Here is a 17,475-nt window from a genome sequence, read left to right on the forward strand (position 1 = left end):
ACCGGCAACTTTATTGTTGGGCAGACAATTTTTACCATGTAGCTGGTCCTTCGACCGGGAACTTTTAGTATTCTGGTTTTAGGTCAACTTTGTTGAGAGCCTATGATACTAATCCGGATATGCAGATATATTTTGTTAGAAAAACTATCACTTTACTAGTAATTATATAAACTACAAGAATGAATTGTAACTTCGTAAGGACCAGTAACTTTCAGTCAGGACTGGTAACTTTTAGGGTCAGCCGGTCCTTAGGACCAGGATTTGTGCAGCCAAAATTTTTTTTTGATAATACGTCAGGATATTGCTTTGGATGAATGAAAAATTAAGTCCCACCCAAATAATCGCCTTGCTTTAAGCGCTATCGGTTGGTTTATGGTCGTGATTTACGGGTAGTGTCGACTACGGTTCAGAGATAATGAGCTTGGCGGTCACGTGGTCTTGTGATGTCACAGTAGTCCGCGGCTACACAAGGTAAGCCTAGCATACTACTATACATCTATATAGCACATATACGTATACGTTTGATCTACAATTTGAGTTTTTCGAGTAAATGGTTATTCTAGCTTTATGATGTAGATATTTTCATTTTCAAAACATTCCATTTACACCATTTCAACATTCAAACATCTAGAATCCATGTTTTTATTTCAAACTTCTGCTATAACCATGCAAACACGGCACAGTTTTTGAGTAAAAATAAAATGTGGACGGTTATCAGTTATGTGATATTGGAGTAACAGTACCGAACTTATACCGAAAATAATATGTATATCTATATTGTTGCCTTTGAAAATGTATCCATAACGTTTACTAAAAAGCAGAAATACATCAATGATATTTTTCTGATATATGTTTCTATATTACAGTATAAATGTAGATTTAAATTCATTATTTCAAAATTATACTAAATCTTTAAAATAGAATTTTTCATTGTCGATCCTTTTGTAGATCATACCGAAATTTAATTTATGATATTTGAACATTTATTGTATAATTCAAAAAGGAACCACATATAGTGTTCAAATTAAAAATGAAATTACTTATATAGAAGCATTATAAATAGATATAATATCTTGTACCTTTTTAAAAATATACTTAGTGATATTTAAATAAGTATATTTAGTGTGGTAATGGTGTAACCCTTCTTGTATGACTATACATGTACATGTAGATTCGAAACGGTGAAAATACATGCTTGGAATTTTTACTAATACCATAGAAATTACGGAAGATTGCTCTATGCCATGATTCCATAATTACAGTACTAGACTGGATTAATTTTTAAGGTTAAACCTTTACTTGAAATAGTTCTTAGAACCAATTTTGTTTCTGAATAAGTCATCTTCCATTATTGTTTTACCTGTGTACGACATATATATATATATGTAATATATATTCCTAGGTATGATCAGGTATATTTTATTTCCATTTGCTTTTACATCTTCATTTTAAAAATGGATGTGACAATAAAAAACCTTGAGCATAGATGTAAGGGGTTTCCATAATTCAAGTCACAATCCAGTTAACGGATGTCCTAACCTGATTGGCAGTAAAGACAATAGCAAATACCCGATATAGCCCATCAAATAGCAAATTGCCTGCGGCCAGGTAATTTCAGGTGAGTTCGATGAATGGCGTTGTGTACAGGTAAACAACATCCTGGTCAAGGTATTACATAACCATCAAACCAAAGGCATGGCTAATTATAAATCTATTTCGGCGTATCTACTCGTTTATCGATTAAAAATTGAAAGCGACCGCACGGTCTAAAAAATAGTTTGTTTTGCTTAATAATTCATTATTTTGATCTTTTATAATATCAACAATAAATTCTTTCTATCGCATGTTGAAACGCTTTACGGTATTGTAATAAATGTATCTAAATTTATTCGGTTAGCAACGTAACACACAACACAATGTTTGTAATGATCAATCATAGGTATGTACGTACGTCAAGCATCATATCCTTGATGCTTTAATCAAGGATTTCTTAAATTGCTACGTAAAATTTCATTTTAAAGTCACAAACTTTGCAATTCACAATGTATCAAAGATACAGACTACAAGAAAATATTATCTAATTAAAGTTTATTCGTTGCTGAACTCCTCGACAAAAAAATTTATTTCTGTGTCGATTTTCTTTCATAATTACACGAAGTTACCTGCTATTAGAGCATTAATTAGAGTATTTGAAACATCGAATTTCACTCTTTTAGTTATTTACATTCGAGCCAAAGTTATTGTACGATTAACTTCACTCAAAAGTAATCATAAAAAAATCGTTGATCGGCTTTTTCTGTGACCGTCGATATAAGTGATAGCACATCAGTTATAGTACAGCTATAAGCCACGGACTATTATGACGTCACACGGTTTAGGGCTAGAAAATATGCATAATCGGGTGGTCAGAAAATTTTGTCCCCGATATCGGCGGCTTACAGGTTATTCCGGTCGCGCGAGGCACAGAGAGGTATCTACACGTGCTAATAAAGTCATTTCCAGCATAAACTGAAATTATCATTTTTGACTGCACAAATCCTTTAGGACCAGTAGGAAAAAATCCTTAAGGAAGGGAGAACACTGGATATTACGTGAGTGATATTAACCCCATTGAGTATCAAGGATGACTTTAGAAGTGTGTGAACCCAGTTCAGGGATTTGAGATTCACTATGTGAGCTTGTGATTGCTTTTTGGATATTGGCAGTGCTGTTCCAACAGAGGAAATGGTTGAGGCTCTGGAGGTACTTAGTTGCCTCTGATACGGAGGATCTGGTGAGGATCTGCCAAGACAAATTCAGACCATTCGAGGAGTTTTCATAAAGGAGGGTAAGATGTGCCATAACCATTCACTGTACCCAGAGGAGATTTACCAAAAAGGAAAAGTAAAGCCAAAAAGGACAGCCAAGAGAGACAATCACCATGTTACACAAGGGAGAAATAATATATTGTATGTTATACAGGTAGATAATCATCATACACAAGTATCTGTTGTACAGGGGAGGTAATTATATAGTGCTGGAATGGTTAGTAAAAATGCTAACCGGTTAACCGTATCGGATAATTTTGTCATACTTCATCTGGATTCCATAACAATCACTCACATCTTTCTGGAAACAATCATTTGACACAAAGAATTGTTTGTTTATAACCATCACAGTAAATGGAAATCAGTGTAAACACTTACAATGTCAAAGTAGGCTTATTTCCTTCACATGGTTTTTTTGCATACGGCACTTGCACACATCACACTCATGATCACTGGAATGTTTGCATAGAAGCCAAGTGAAACCCAAGTGTTTTAGTCACGACCCAGTTTCCGATAACAACACTGTTGTTGTAAAACTTTTAATTTCATTACAAAATTGCGGTTCTGAAAGCATGTATTTCTACTTTAGGTGAAGACAGTCGTAAGTACAGAAATTTCTTTACCTTGAGGAATATTTTTGCCGTATGAAATGTATTTGGTGGTTATCGTATTGCCAAAATACTATCCAGATACAAGCTCAAACCGAATTGTGAACAGGTTATCCGGTTACCTGTCTAGGACTAGTAATTACCATATACACTAGTATCTGTTATACAGGGGAGATTATTACCACAAACATGTACCTGTAACTGTTATACAAAGGAGACAATCACCATAACAAGTATCTGTTATACAGGGGAGATAATCACCACAAACATGTACCTATGGTAATGGGAGATAATCACCATACACAAGTATATGTTATACTGGGGAGGTAATCACCATATACAAGTATATGTTATACAGGGGAGATAATCACCATACACAAGTATATGTTATACAGGGGAGATTATCACCATAAACATGTCCTTGTTATACATGGGAGATAATCACCATAAACATGTCCTTGTTATACAGGGGAGATAATCACCATAAACATGTCCTTGTTATACAGGGGAGATAATCACCATACCATATCTCTTATACAGGGGAGATTATCACCATAAACATGTCCTTGTTATACAGGGGAGATAATCACCATAAACATGTCCTTGTTATACAGGGGAGATAATCACCATACACAAGTATCTGTTATACAGGGGAGATAATCACCATACACAAGTATCTGTTATACAGGGGAGATTATCACCATAAACATGTCCTTGTTATACATGGGAGATAATCACCATAAACATGTCCTTGTTATACAGGGGAGATAATCACCATAAACATGTCCTTGTTATACAGGGGAGATAATCACCATAAACATGTCCTTCTTATACAGGGGAGATTATCACCATAAACATGTCCTTGTTATACAGGGGAGATAATCACCATAAACATGTCCTTGTTATACAGGGGAGATAATCACAATACACAAGTATCTGTTATACAGGGGGAGATATCACCATTAAACATGTCTTTGTTATACAAAGGAGACATGTCACCATAAACATGTCCTTGTTATACATGGGAGATAATCACCATAAACATGTCCTTGTTATACAGGGGAGATAATCACCATAAACATGTCCTTGTTATACTTGGGAGATAATCACCATACACAAGTATCTGTTATACAGGGGAGATAATCACCATACACAAGTATCTGTTATACAGGGGAGATTATCACCATAAACATGTCCTTGTTATACATGGGAGATAATCACCATAAACATGTCCTTGTTATATATGGGAGATAATCACCATACTCAAGTATCTGTTATACAGGGGAGATAATCACCATACACAAGTATCTGTTATACAGGGGAGATTATCACCATAAACATGTCCTACATTGTTATACATGGGGAGATAATCACCATAAACATGTCCTTGTTATACATGGGAGATTATCACCACCATAAACATGTCCTTGTTATACAGGGGAGATTATCACCATAAACCATGTCCTTGTTATACAGGGAGATAATCACCATAAACATGTCCTTGTTATACAAAGGAGACATGTCACCATAAACATGTCCTTGTTATACATGGGAGATAATCACCGTAAAACATGTCCTTGTTATACACAGGGGAGATTATCACCATAAACATGTCCTTGTTATACAGGGGAGATAATCACCATAAACATGTCCTTGTTATACAGGGGAGATTAATCACCATAAACATGTCCTTGTTATACAGGGAGATAATCACCATAAACATGTCCCCTTACATAATAGGGGAGATAATCACCATAAACATGTCCTTGTTATACAGGGGAGATAATCACAATACACAAGTATCATGTTATACAGGGGAGATTATCACCATAAACATGTCCTTGTTATATACATGGGAGATAATCACCATAAACATGTCCTTGTCATATACATGGGAGATAATCACCGATGTAAACATGTCCTTGTTATACAAAGGAGATAATCACAATACACAAGTATCTGTTATACAGGGGAGATAATCACCGTAAATACACATGTCCTTGTTATACAGGGGAGATTATCACCATAAATAATGTCCTTGTTATACAGGGGAGATAATCACAATACACAAGTATCTGTTATACAGGGGAGATTATCACCATAAACATGTCCTTGTTATATAGGGGAGATAATCACCATAAAAGTCCTTGTCATACAGGGGAGATTATCACCTATGTCCTTGTTATACAGGGGAGATAATCACAATACACAAGTATCTGTTATACAGGGGATTATCACCATAAACATGTCCTTGTTATAATGGGGAAGATATTCACCAATAAAAATTGTCCTTGTTAGTACAGGGGAGATAATCACAATACACAAGTATTCTGTTATACAGGGAGATTATCACCATAGAAAATGTCCTTTGTTATACAGGGGAGATAATACAACAATACACCATGTATCTTGGTTTATAATATGTTTTTTTCAGGAACACAGTGTTTTACTAACCACAGCATCACTGCCGTGATACAGCGGAACTGAGCACTTTTTCGACATAGTAATATCATTAAACTTTTGAAGCAATCTTACCTCGTACCCCAGCATCAATTTTCTGCTGCTACAAGTAATCTGAGTTTTTTTCCATCTTAAGACTTCACATTCGGATTACCCCTCTAATCCATTACATCTTGAACCATTTTGGGTGAGCGTCTTTACTGCAGCCTGTGAAGCCTGCAATATAGGTATCTCGTAGATTGAATTCACCAATTTTAGGAAGCATATACATTTTTTAATTTTTTATGCATAAAATAAAACAGGGGCTTTCTGCTTATTGAAAATCTCACCATGGGAGTTCGGATCGCCATAACGGTAACCTTGTTACTGTTACACTATGGGAGGCATAATTCACCATACTACACAAGTATCTTGTTATACAGGGGAGATAATCACCATAAACATGTCCCTTGTTATACATGGGAGATTATCAAGATAACTGTTTGTACCACCTGTTAACACACCTAAAATGTCCTATGTTATACATGGGAGATTATCACCATAAAACATGTCCTTGTTATACATTTGGAGATAATCACAATACACCAGTATCTGTTATACAGGGGAGATAATCACCATACACAAGTATATCTGTTATACAGGGGAGATAATCACCATAAACATGTCCTTGTTATACTTGGGAGATAATCACCATACACAAGTATCTGTTAAAGTATCAGGGGAGTACATTAGATAATCACAATAAACATGTCCTTGTTATACAGGGGGAGATAATCACCATAAACATGTCCTATGTTATACATGGGATATTATCACATTAACACAAGTATCTGTTATACAGGGGAGATAATCACCATACACAAGTCCCATAAAGTCCTTGTTATACAGGGGAGATAATCACATACACAAGTATCTGTTATAAAGGGGAGATAATCACCATAAACATGTCCTTGTTATACAGGGGAGATAATCACCATCACAAGTTATCTTTTTTAAAGGGGAGATATCACATAAAATGTACCCTGTTTATACAGGGGAGATAATCACCATACAAAAGTTATCTGTTATAAAGGGGAGATAATCACCATATCTGTTATATAGGGGAGATAATCACCATACACAAGTTATCTTTTATAAGGGGAGATAATCACCATAAACATGTCCTTGTTATACATGGGAGATAATCACAATACACAAGTGTATCTGTTATACAGAGGAGATAATCACCATACACAAGTATCTGTTATACAGAGGAGATAATCACCATACACAGTATTGTTATATATGGGAATAATCACCATAAACATGTTATCTGTTATAAAGGGGAGATAATCACCATACACAAGTATCTGTTATACAGGGGAGATAATCACCATACACACGTATCTGTTATACAGGGGAGATAATCACCATACACAAGTATCTGTTATACAGGGGAGATAATCACCATACACACGTATCTGTTATACAGGGGAGATAATCACCATACACCAGTATCTGTTATACAGGGGAGATAATCACGACACAAAAGTATGTTATACAGGGGAGATAATCACCATACACAAGTATCTGTTATACAGGGGAGATAATCAACATAAACATGTCGTTGTTATTTATGGGAGATAATCACAATACACAAGTACCCGTTATACAGGGGAGATAATCACTATACACATGTTATCTGTTATAAAGGGGAGATAATCACCATACACAAGTATCTGTTATACAGGGGAGATAATCACCATACACACGTATCTGTTATACAGGGGAGATAATCACCATACACCAGTATCTGTTATACAGTATCTGTTATACAGGGGAGATAATCACGACACAAAAGTATGTTATACAGGGGAGATAATCACCATACACCAGTATCTGTTATACAGGGGAGATAATCACCATACACAAGTATCTGTTATACAGGGGAGATAATCACCATACGCAAGTATCTGTTATACAGGGGAGATAATCACCATACACAAGTATCTGTTATACAGGGGAGATAATCACCATACACCAGTATCTGTTATACAGGGGAGATAATCACCATACACAAGTATCTGTTATACAGGGGAGATAATCACCATACACAAGTATCTGTTATACAGGGGAGATAATCACCATACACAAGTATCTGTTATACAGGGGAGATAATCACCATACACATGTCCTTGTTATACTTGGGAGATAATCACCATACACCAGTATCTGTTATACAGGGGAGATAATCACCATACACAAGTATCTGTTATACAGGGGAGATAATCACCATACACAAGTATCTGTTATACAGGGGAGATAATCACCATACACAAGTATCTGTTATACATGGGAGATAATCACCATACTATGTCTTCATTTTGTGTTCTCAGGGGTATAATGACCATTCTTATGTAATGGTCTAAAGTATTCATATACATAAGACCATTACATAGAATGGTCCATACCTGAGACCATGTGTGAAACTGATGAGGACTGATTACATTTGTAGGATCAGTAACCATTATAAGTCCTGATGACACCACAGAGGGACTCGACGATCTTTGCGGTCTAGAAAACATTAAACTTATTTTGAAAGAAAAACTTGTGATGCCATTCAAGTTCCCGCATCTATTTGAAGGTAAGGATATTTAATTTGAGGATCACCGGTAACAGTTCTTTTTCTGTCCCTGGTTCATTATGTCAGATATTCACTCAGTTATTTTATTGGTATCCGTAATTCTGATATAAATCTGTCAAATGTGTTGACTTTACTATATAATTCTGATATAAACCTATCAAACGTGTTGGCTGTACTTTATTATTATGATATAAACCTATCAAACGTGTTGGCTGTAATATCTAATTTAGATATAAACCTATCAAACGTGTTGGCTTTACTATATAATTTAGATATAACTCTATCAAACGTGTTGGCTGTACTTTCTAATTTAGATATAAACCTATCAAACGTGTTGGCTGTACTATATAATTCTGATATAAATCTATCAAACGTGTTGGCTGTACTATATAATTCTGATATAAATCTATCAAACGTGTTGGCTTTACTATATAATTCTGATATAAATCTATCAAACGTGTTGGCTGTACTATATAATTTTGATATAAACCTATGAAACATGTTGGGTTTACTATATAATTCTGATATAAATCTATCAAACGTGTTGGCTGTACTATATAATTCTGATATAAATCTATCAAACGTGTTGGCTTTACTATATAATTTAGATATAAACCTATCAAACGTGTTGGCTGTACTATATAATTCTAATATAAATCTATCAAACGTACTGGCTGTACTATATAATTTTGATATAAATCTATGAAACATGTTGGGTTTACTATATAATTCTGATATAAATCTATCAAACGTGTTGGCTGTACTATATAATTCTGATATAAACCTATCAAACGTGTTGGCGGTAATATCTAATTTAGATATAAATCTATCAAATGTGTTGGCTGTACTATATAATTTTGATATAAACCTACGAAACATATTGGGTTTACTATATAATTCTGATATAAACCTATGTATTGTGTTGGCTGTACTTTCTAATTTAGATATAAATCTATCAAATGTGTTGGCACTACTTTCTAATTTAGATATAAATCTATCAAACGAGTTGGCTGTAATATATAATTTAGATAAAATAAATCTATCAAACGTGTTGGCTGTAATATATTATTCTGATATAAATCTATCAAACGTGTTGGCTGTACTTTCTAATTTAGATATAAATCTGTCAAATGTGTTGACTTTACTATATAATTCTGATATAAACCTATCAAACGTGTTGGCTGTACTTTCTAATTTAGATATAAACCTATCAAACGTGTTGGCTGTACTTTCTAATTTAGATATAAATCTATCAAACGAGTTGGCTGTAATATATAATTTAGATATAATAAATCTATCAAACGTGTTGGCTGTACTATATAATTCTGATATAAATGTATCAAACGTGTTGACTGTACTTTCTAATTTAGATATAAATCTATCAAACGTGTTGGTTGTACTATATAATTCTGATATAAATCTATCAAACGTGTTGGCTGTACTTTCTAATTCTGATATAAACCTATCAAACATGTTGGCTTTACTATATAATTTTGATGTAAATCTATCAAACGTGTTGGCTGTACTATATAATTTTGATATAAACCTATCAAAGGTGTTGGCTTTACTATCTAATTCTGATATAAACCTATCAAACATGTTGGCTGTACTATATAATTCTGATATAAATCTATCAAACGTGTTGGCTGTACTATATAATTTTGATATAAACCTATGAAACATGTTGGGTTTACTATATAATTCTGATATAAATCTATCGAACATGTTGGCTTTACTATATTATTCTGATATAAATCTATCAAACGTGTTGGCTGTACTATATAATTCTGATATAAATCTATCAAACGTGTTGGCTGTACTTTCTAATTTAGATATAAACCTATCTAACGAGTTGGCTGTAATATCTAATTTAGATATAATAAATCTATCAAACGTGTTGGCTGTACTATATAATTCTGATATAAATGTATCGAACGTGTTGGCTGTACTTTCTAATTTAAATATAAACCTATCAAACGTGTTGGCTTTACTATATTATTCTGATATAAATCTATCAAAGGTGTTGGCTGTACTATATAATTCTGATATAAACCTATCAAACGTGTTGGCTGTACTATATAATTCTGATATAAACCTATCAAACGTGTTGGCGGTAATATCTAATTTAGATATAAATCTATCAAACATGTTGGCTGTACTATATAATTTTGATATAAACCTACGAAACATGTTGGGTTTACTATATAATTCTGATATAAATCTATCGAACGTGTTGCCTGTACTATATAATTCTGATATAAACCTATCAAACGTGTTGGCTGTACTTTCTAATTTAGATATAAATCTATCGAGCGTGTTGGCTGTACTTTCTAATTCTGATATAAATGTATCGAACCTGTTGGCTGTACTTTCTAATTTAAATATAAACCTATCAAACATGTTGGCTTTACTATATAATTCTGATGTAAATCTATCAAACGTGTTGGCTTTACTATATAATTCTGATATAAATCTATCAAACGTGTTGGCTGTACTTTCTAATTTAAATATAAACCTATCAAACATGTTGGCTTTACTATATAATTCTGATATAAATCTATCAAACGTGTTGGCTTTACTATATAATTCTGATATAAACCTATCAAAGGTGTTGGCTTTACTATCTAATTCTGATATAAACCTATCAAACATGTTGGCTGTACTATATAATTCTGATATAAATCTATCAAACGTGTTGGCTGTACTATATAATTTTGATATAAACCTATGAAACATGTTGGGTTTACTATATAATTCTGATATAAATCTATCGAACGTGTTGGCTTTACTATATTATTCTGATATAAATCTATCAAACGTGTTGGCTGTACTTTCTAATTTAGATATAAACCTATCTAACGAGTTGGCTGTAATATCTAATTTAGATATAATAAATCTATCAAACGTGTTGGCTTTACTATATAATTCTGATATAAATGTATCGAACGTGTTGGCTGTACTTTCTAATTTAAATATAAACCTATCAAACGTGTTGGCTTTACTATATTATTCTGATATAAATCTATCAAAGGTGTTGGCTTTACTATATAATTCTAATATAAACCTATCAAACGTGTTGACTGTACTATATAATTCTGATATAAATCTATCAAACTTGTTGGCTTTACTATATAATTCTGATATAAATCTATCAAACGTGTTGGCTGTACTTTCTAATTCTGATATAAATCTATCAAACGTGTTGGCTGTAATATATAATTCTGATATAAATCTATCAAACGTGTTGACTGTACTATATAATTCTGATATAAATCTATCAAACTTGTTGGCTTTACTATATAATTCTGATATAAATCTATCAAACGTGTTGGCTGTACTTTCTAATTTAGATATAAATCTATCAAACGTGTTGGCTTTACTATATAATTCTGATATAAATCTATCAAACGTGTTGGCTTTACTTTCTAATTCTGATATAAATCTATCAAAGATGTTGGCTGTAATATATAATTCTGATATAAATCTATCAAACATGTTGGGTGTACTATATAATTCTGATATAAATCTATCAAACGTGTTGGCTTTACTATATAATTCTGATATAAATCTATCAAACGTGTTGGCTTTACTTTCTAATTTAGATATATAAACCTATCAAGCGTGTTGGCTGTACTATATAATTCTGATATAAATCTATCAAACGTGTTGGCTGTACTTTCTAATTCTGATATAAATCTATCAAACGTGTTGGCTGTACTTTCTAATTCTGATATAAACCTATCAAACGTGTTGGCTGTACTATATAATTCTAATATAAATCTATCAAACGTATTGGCTGTACTTTCTAATTCTGATATAAATGTATCGAACCTGTTGGCTGTACTATATAATTTAGATATAAATCTATCAAACGAGTTGGCTTTACTATATAATTCTGATATAAATCTATCAAACATGTTGGCTGTACTTTCTAATTTAGATATAAATCTATCAAACGTGTTGGCTGTACTTTCTAATTTAGATATAAATCTATCAAACATGTTGGCTGTACTTTCTAATTTAGATATAAATCTATCAAACGTGTTGGCTGTACTATATAATTTTGATATAAACCTATGAAACATGTTGGGTTTACTATATAATTCTGATATAAACCTATCAAACGTGTTGGCTTTACTATATAATTCTGATATAAATCTATCAAACGTGTTGGCTGTACTTTCTAATTTAGATATAAATCTATCAAACGAGTTGGCTTTACTATATAATTCTGATATAAATCTATCAAACGTGTTGGCTGTACTTTCTAATTTAGATATAAATCTATCAAACGTGTTGGCTGTACTTTCTAATTTAGATATAAATCTATCAAACGTGTTGGCTTTACTATATAATTCTGATATAAATCTATCAAATATGTTGGCTTTACTTTCTAATTTAGATATAAATCTATCAAACGTGTTGGCTGTACTATATAATTGTAATATAAATCTATCAAACATGTGTTGGCTGTACTTTCTAATTTAGATATAAACCTATCAAACATGTTTGCTTTACTATATAATTCTAATATAAATCTATCAAACATGTGTTGGCTTTACTATAGTAATTCTGATATCAAAGTAGTTTTACTTTATAATTAGAGATATTTTTTCACCTTTTCAGGTAGAGTTGGTACCAGCAAAAATGTGTTACTGTATGGGGTGAGTGTTTAAACACTAAAATGTGTTACTGTATGGGGTGAGTGTTTAAACACTAAAATGTGTTACTGTATGGGGTGAGTGTTTAAACACTAAAATGTGTTACTGCATGGGTTGAGTGTTTAATCACCAAAATGTGTTACTGTATGGGGTGAGTGTTTAAACACTAAAATGTGTTACTGCATGGGATGAATGTTTAAACACCAAAATGTGTTACTGCATGGGTTGAGTGTTTAAACACCAAAATGTGTTACTGCATGGGTTGAGTGTTTAAACACCAAAATGTGTTACTGCATGGGTTGAGTGTTTAAACACCAAAATGTGTTACTGCATGGGTTGAGTGTTTAATCACCAAAATGTGTTACTGCATGGGTTGAGTGTTTTAAACACCAAAATGTGTTACTGCATGGGTTGAGTGTTTAATCACCAAAATGTGTTACTGCATGGGTTGAGTGTTTAATCACCAAAATGTGTTACTGCATGGGTTGAGTGTTTAAACACCAAAATGTGTTACTGCATGGGTTGAGTGTGTTTAATCACAAAATGTGTTACTGCATGGGGTGAGTGTTTAAACACCAAAATGTGTTACTGCATGGGTTGAGTGTTTAATCACCAAAATGTGTTACTGCATGGGTTGAGTGTTTAAACACCAAAATGTGTTACTGCATGGGGTGAGTGTTTAAACACCAAAATGTGTTACTGCATGGGTTGAGTGTTTAAACACCAAAATGTGTTACTGCATGGGTTGAGTGTTTAAACACCAAAATGTGTTACTGCATGGGTTGAGTGTTTAAACACCAAAATGTGTTACTGCATGGGGTGAGTGTTTAAACACCAAAATGTGTTACTGCATGGGTTGAGTGTTTAATCACCAAAATGTGTTACTGCATGGGGTGAGTGTTTAAACACCAAAATGTGTTACTACTGCATGGGGTGAGTGTTTAAACACCAAAATGTGTTACTGCATGGGTTGAGTGTTTAAACACCAAAATGTGTTACTGCATGGGGTAAGTGTTTAAACACCAAAATGTGTTACTGCATGGGGTGAGTGTTTAAACACCAAAATGTGTTACTGCATGGGTTGAGTGTTTAATCACCAAAATGTGTTACTGCATGGGATGAGTATTTAAACACTGAAATGTGTTACTGTATGGGGTGAGTGTTCTAGTTAAACACCAAATTACCTTCATTCAAGGTAACCAAATCAAATTAAGTTTTATACAGTGTTTCACTACTGAATAGTTGTCTCTCTGTAATATGTTGCCCTTACACTCTGTACATAGCCCCCGGGCTGTGGGAAGTCCATCTTGATGAAGGCACTAGCTAAGGAGTCAAGGGCCTGTCTAATGATTGTCAACTCCTACTCCATGCTGTCAAGGATGGTGGTTACAGATCAAGCTCAGTAAGTTACAGATATCTTTTACTCTCTGATGTCGAGGGTTTTCAGTTTCCTTAGAGCAGTGTCTGCCTTAAGTCAGTATAGATTTAGTATACATGGTGACTGTTTTGTTTTCAGATTCCTTAGAGCAGTGTCTGCCTTAAGTCAGTACAGATTTAGTATACATGGTGACTGTTTTGTTTTCAGTTTCCTTAGAGCAGTGTCTGCCTTAAGTCAGTACAGATTTAGTATACATGGTGACTGTTTTGTTTTCAGATTCCTTAGAGCAGTGTCTGCCTTAAGTCAGTACAGATTTAGTATACATGGTGACTGTTTTGTTTTCAGTTTCCTTAGAGCAGTGTCTGCGTTAAGTCAGTACAGATTTAGTATACATGGTGACTGTTTTGTTTTCAGTTTCCTTAGAGCAGTGTCTGCCTTAAGTCAGTACAGATTTAGTATACATGGTGACTGTTTTGTTTTCAGTTTCCTTAGAGCAGTGTCTGCCTTAAGTCAGTACAGATTTAGTATACATGGTGACTGTTTTGTTTTCAGTTTCCTTAGAGCAGTGTCTGCCTTAAGTCAGTACAGATTTAGTATAAATGGTGACTGTTTTGTTTTCAGTTTCCTTAGAGCAGTGTCTGCCTTAAGTCAGTACAGATTTAGTATACATGGTGACTGTTTTGTTTTCAGTTTCCTTAGAGCAGTGTCTGCCTTAAGTCAGTACAGATTTAGTATAAATGGTGACTGTTTTGTTTTCAGTTTCCTTAGAGCAGTGTCTGCCTTAAGTCAGTACAGATTTAGTATACATGGTGACTGTTTTGTTTTCAGATTCCTTAGAGCAGTGTCTGCCTTAAGTCAGTACAGATTTAGTATACATGGTGACTGTTTTGTTTTCAGTTTCCTTAGAGCAGTGTCTGCCTTAAGTCAGTACAGATTTAGTATACATGGTGACTGTTTTGTTTTCAGTTTCCTTAGAGCAGTGTCTGCCTTAAGTCAGTACAGATTTAGTATACATGGTGACTGTTTTGTTTTCAGTTTCCTTAGAGCAGTGTCTGCCTTAAGTCAGTACAGATTTAGTATACATGGTGACTGTTTTGTTTTCAGTTTCCTTAGAGCAGTGTCTGCCTTAAGTCAGTACAGATTTAGTATACATGGTGACTGTTTTGTTTTCAGTTTCCTTAGAGCAGTGTCTGCCTTAAGTCAGTACAGATTTAGTATAAATGGTGACTGTTTTGTTTTCAGTTTCCTTAGAGCAGTGTCTGCCTTAAGTCAGTACAGATTTAGTATACATGGTGACTGTTTTGTTTTCAGTTTCCTTAGAGCAGTGTCTGCCTTAAGTCAGTACAGATTTAGTATACATGGTGACTGTTTTGTTTTCAGATTCCTTAGAGCAGTGTCTGCCTTAAGTCAGTACAGATTTAGTATACATGGTGACTGTTTTGTTTTCAGTTTCCTTAGAGCAGTGTCTGCCTTAAGTCAGTACAGATTTAGTATACATGGTGACTGTTTTGTTTTCAGTTTCCTTAGAGCAGTGTCTGCCTTAAGTCAGTACAGATTTAGTATACATGGTGACTGTTTTGTTTTCAGTTTCCTTAGAGCAGTGTCTGCCTTAAGTCAGTACAGATTTAGTATACATGGTGACTGTTTTGTTTTCAGTTTCCTTAGAGCAGTGTCTGCCTTAAGTCAGTACAGATTTAGTATACATGGTGACTGTTTTGTTTTCAGATTCCTTAGAGCAGTGTCTGCCTTAAGTCAGTACAGATTTAGTATACATGGTGACTGTTTTGTTTTCAGATTCCTTAAGTCAGTACAGATTTAGTATACATGGTGACTTTTTTTTCAGATTCCTTAGGCATGTCTGCCTTTTACAGATTAGTATACATGGTGACTGTTTTGTTTTCAGTTTCCTTAGAGCAGTGTCTGCCTTAAGTCAGTACAGATTTAGTATACATGGTGACTGTTTAGTTTTCAGATTCCTTAGAGCAGTGTCTGCGTTAAGTCAGTACAGATTTAGTATACATGGTGACTGTTTTGTTTTCAGATTCCTTAGAGCAGTGTCTGCCTTAAGTCAGTACAGATTTAGTATACATGGTGACTGTTTTGTTTTCAGATTCCTTAGAGCAGTGTCTGCCTTAAGTCAGTACAGATTTAGTATACATGGTGACTGTTTTGTTTTCAGATTCCTTAGAGCAGTGTCTGCCTTAAGTCAGTACAGATTTAGTATACATGGTGACTGTTTTGTTTTCAGATTCCTTAGAGCAGTGTCTGCCTTAAGTCAGTACAGATTTAGTATACATGGTGACTGTTTTGTTTTCAGATTCCTTAGAGCAGTGTCTGCCTTAAGTCAGTACAGATTTAGTATACATGGTGACTGTTTTGTTTTCAGTTTCCTTAGAGCAGTGTCTGCCTTAAGTCAGTACAGATTTAGTATACATGGTGACTGTTTTGTTTTCAGTTTCCTTAGAGCAGTGTCTGCCTTAAGTCAGTACAGATTTAGTATACATGGTGACTGTTTTGTTTTCAGTTTCCTTAGAGCAGTGTCTGCCTTAAGTCAGTACAGATTTAGTATACATGGTGACTGTTTTGTTTTCAGTTTCCTTAGAGCAGTGTCTGCCTTAAGTCAGTACAGATTTAGTATACATGGTGACTGTTTTGTTTTCAGTTTCCTTAGAGCAGTGTCTGCCTTAAGTCAGTACAGATTTAGTATACATGGTGACTGTTTTGTTTTCAGTTTCCTTAGAGCAGTGTCTGCCTTAAGTCAGTACAGATTTAGTATACATGGTGACTGTTTTGTTTTCAGTTTCCTTAGAGCAGTGTTTGCCTTAAGTCAGTACAGATTTAGTATACATGGTGACTGTTTTGTTTTCAGTTTCCTTAGAGCAGTGTTTGCCTTAAGTCAGTACAGATTTAGTATACATGGTGACTGTTTTGTTTTCAG

General features: G+C 34.0%; 1 protein-coding gene across 1 annotated transcript in view; it reads left to right on the plus strand.

Moving 5' to 3' along the window:
• The first annotated feature begins 2,846 nt into the window (after window positions 1-2,846).
• The window catches only part of LOC138316387 (uncharacterized), a 35,913-nt gene continuing 21,284 nt past the window's right edge, over window positions 2,847-17,475 (plus strand). Inside the window, exons 1-4 of the mRNA XM_069258087.1 lie at window positions 2,847-3,408; window positions 8,370-8,498; window positions 13,125-13,162; window positions 14,443-14,561. Coding sequence (XP_069114188.1) covers window positions 8,468-8,498; window positions 13,125-13,162; window positions 14,443-14,561 — 188 coding nt within the window. The 5' untranslated portion in view covers window positions 2,847-3,408; window positions 8,370-8,467. The remainder of the gene's footprint in view (window positions 3,409-8,369; window positions 8,499-13,124; window positions 13,163-14,442; window positions 14,562-17,475) is intronic.

The sequence above is a fragment of the Argopecten irradians genome, chromosome 2 (genome assembly GCF_041381155.1).
Source record: "Argopecten irradians isolate NY chromosome 2, Ai_NY, whole genome shotgun sequence".
In the NCBI taxonomy this organism is placed as follows: domain Eukaryota; kingdom Metazoa; phylum Mollusca; class Bivalvia; order Pectinida; family Pectinidae; genus Argopecten; species Argopecten irradians.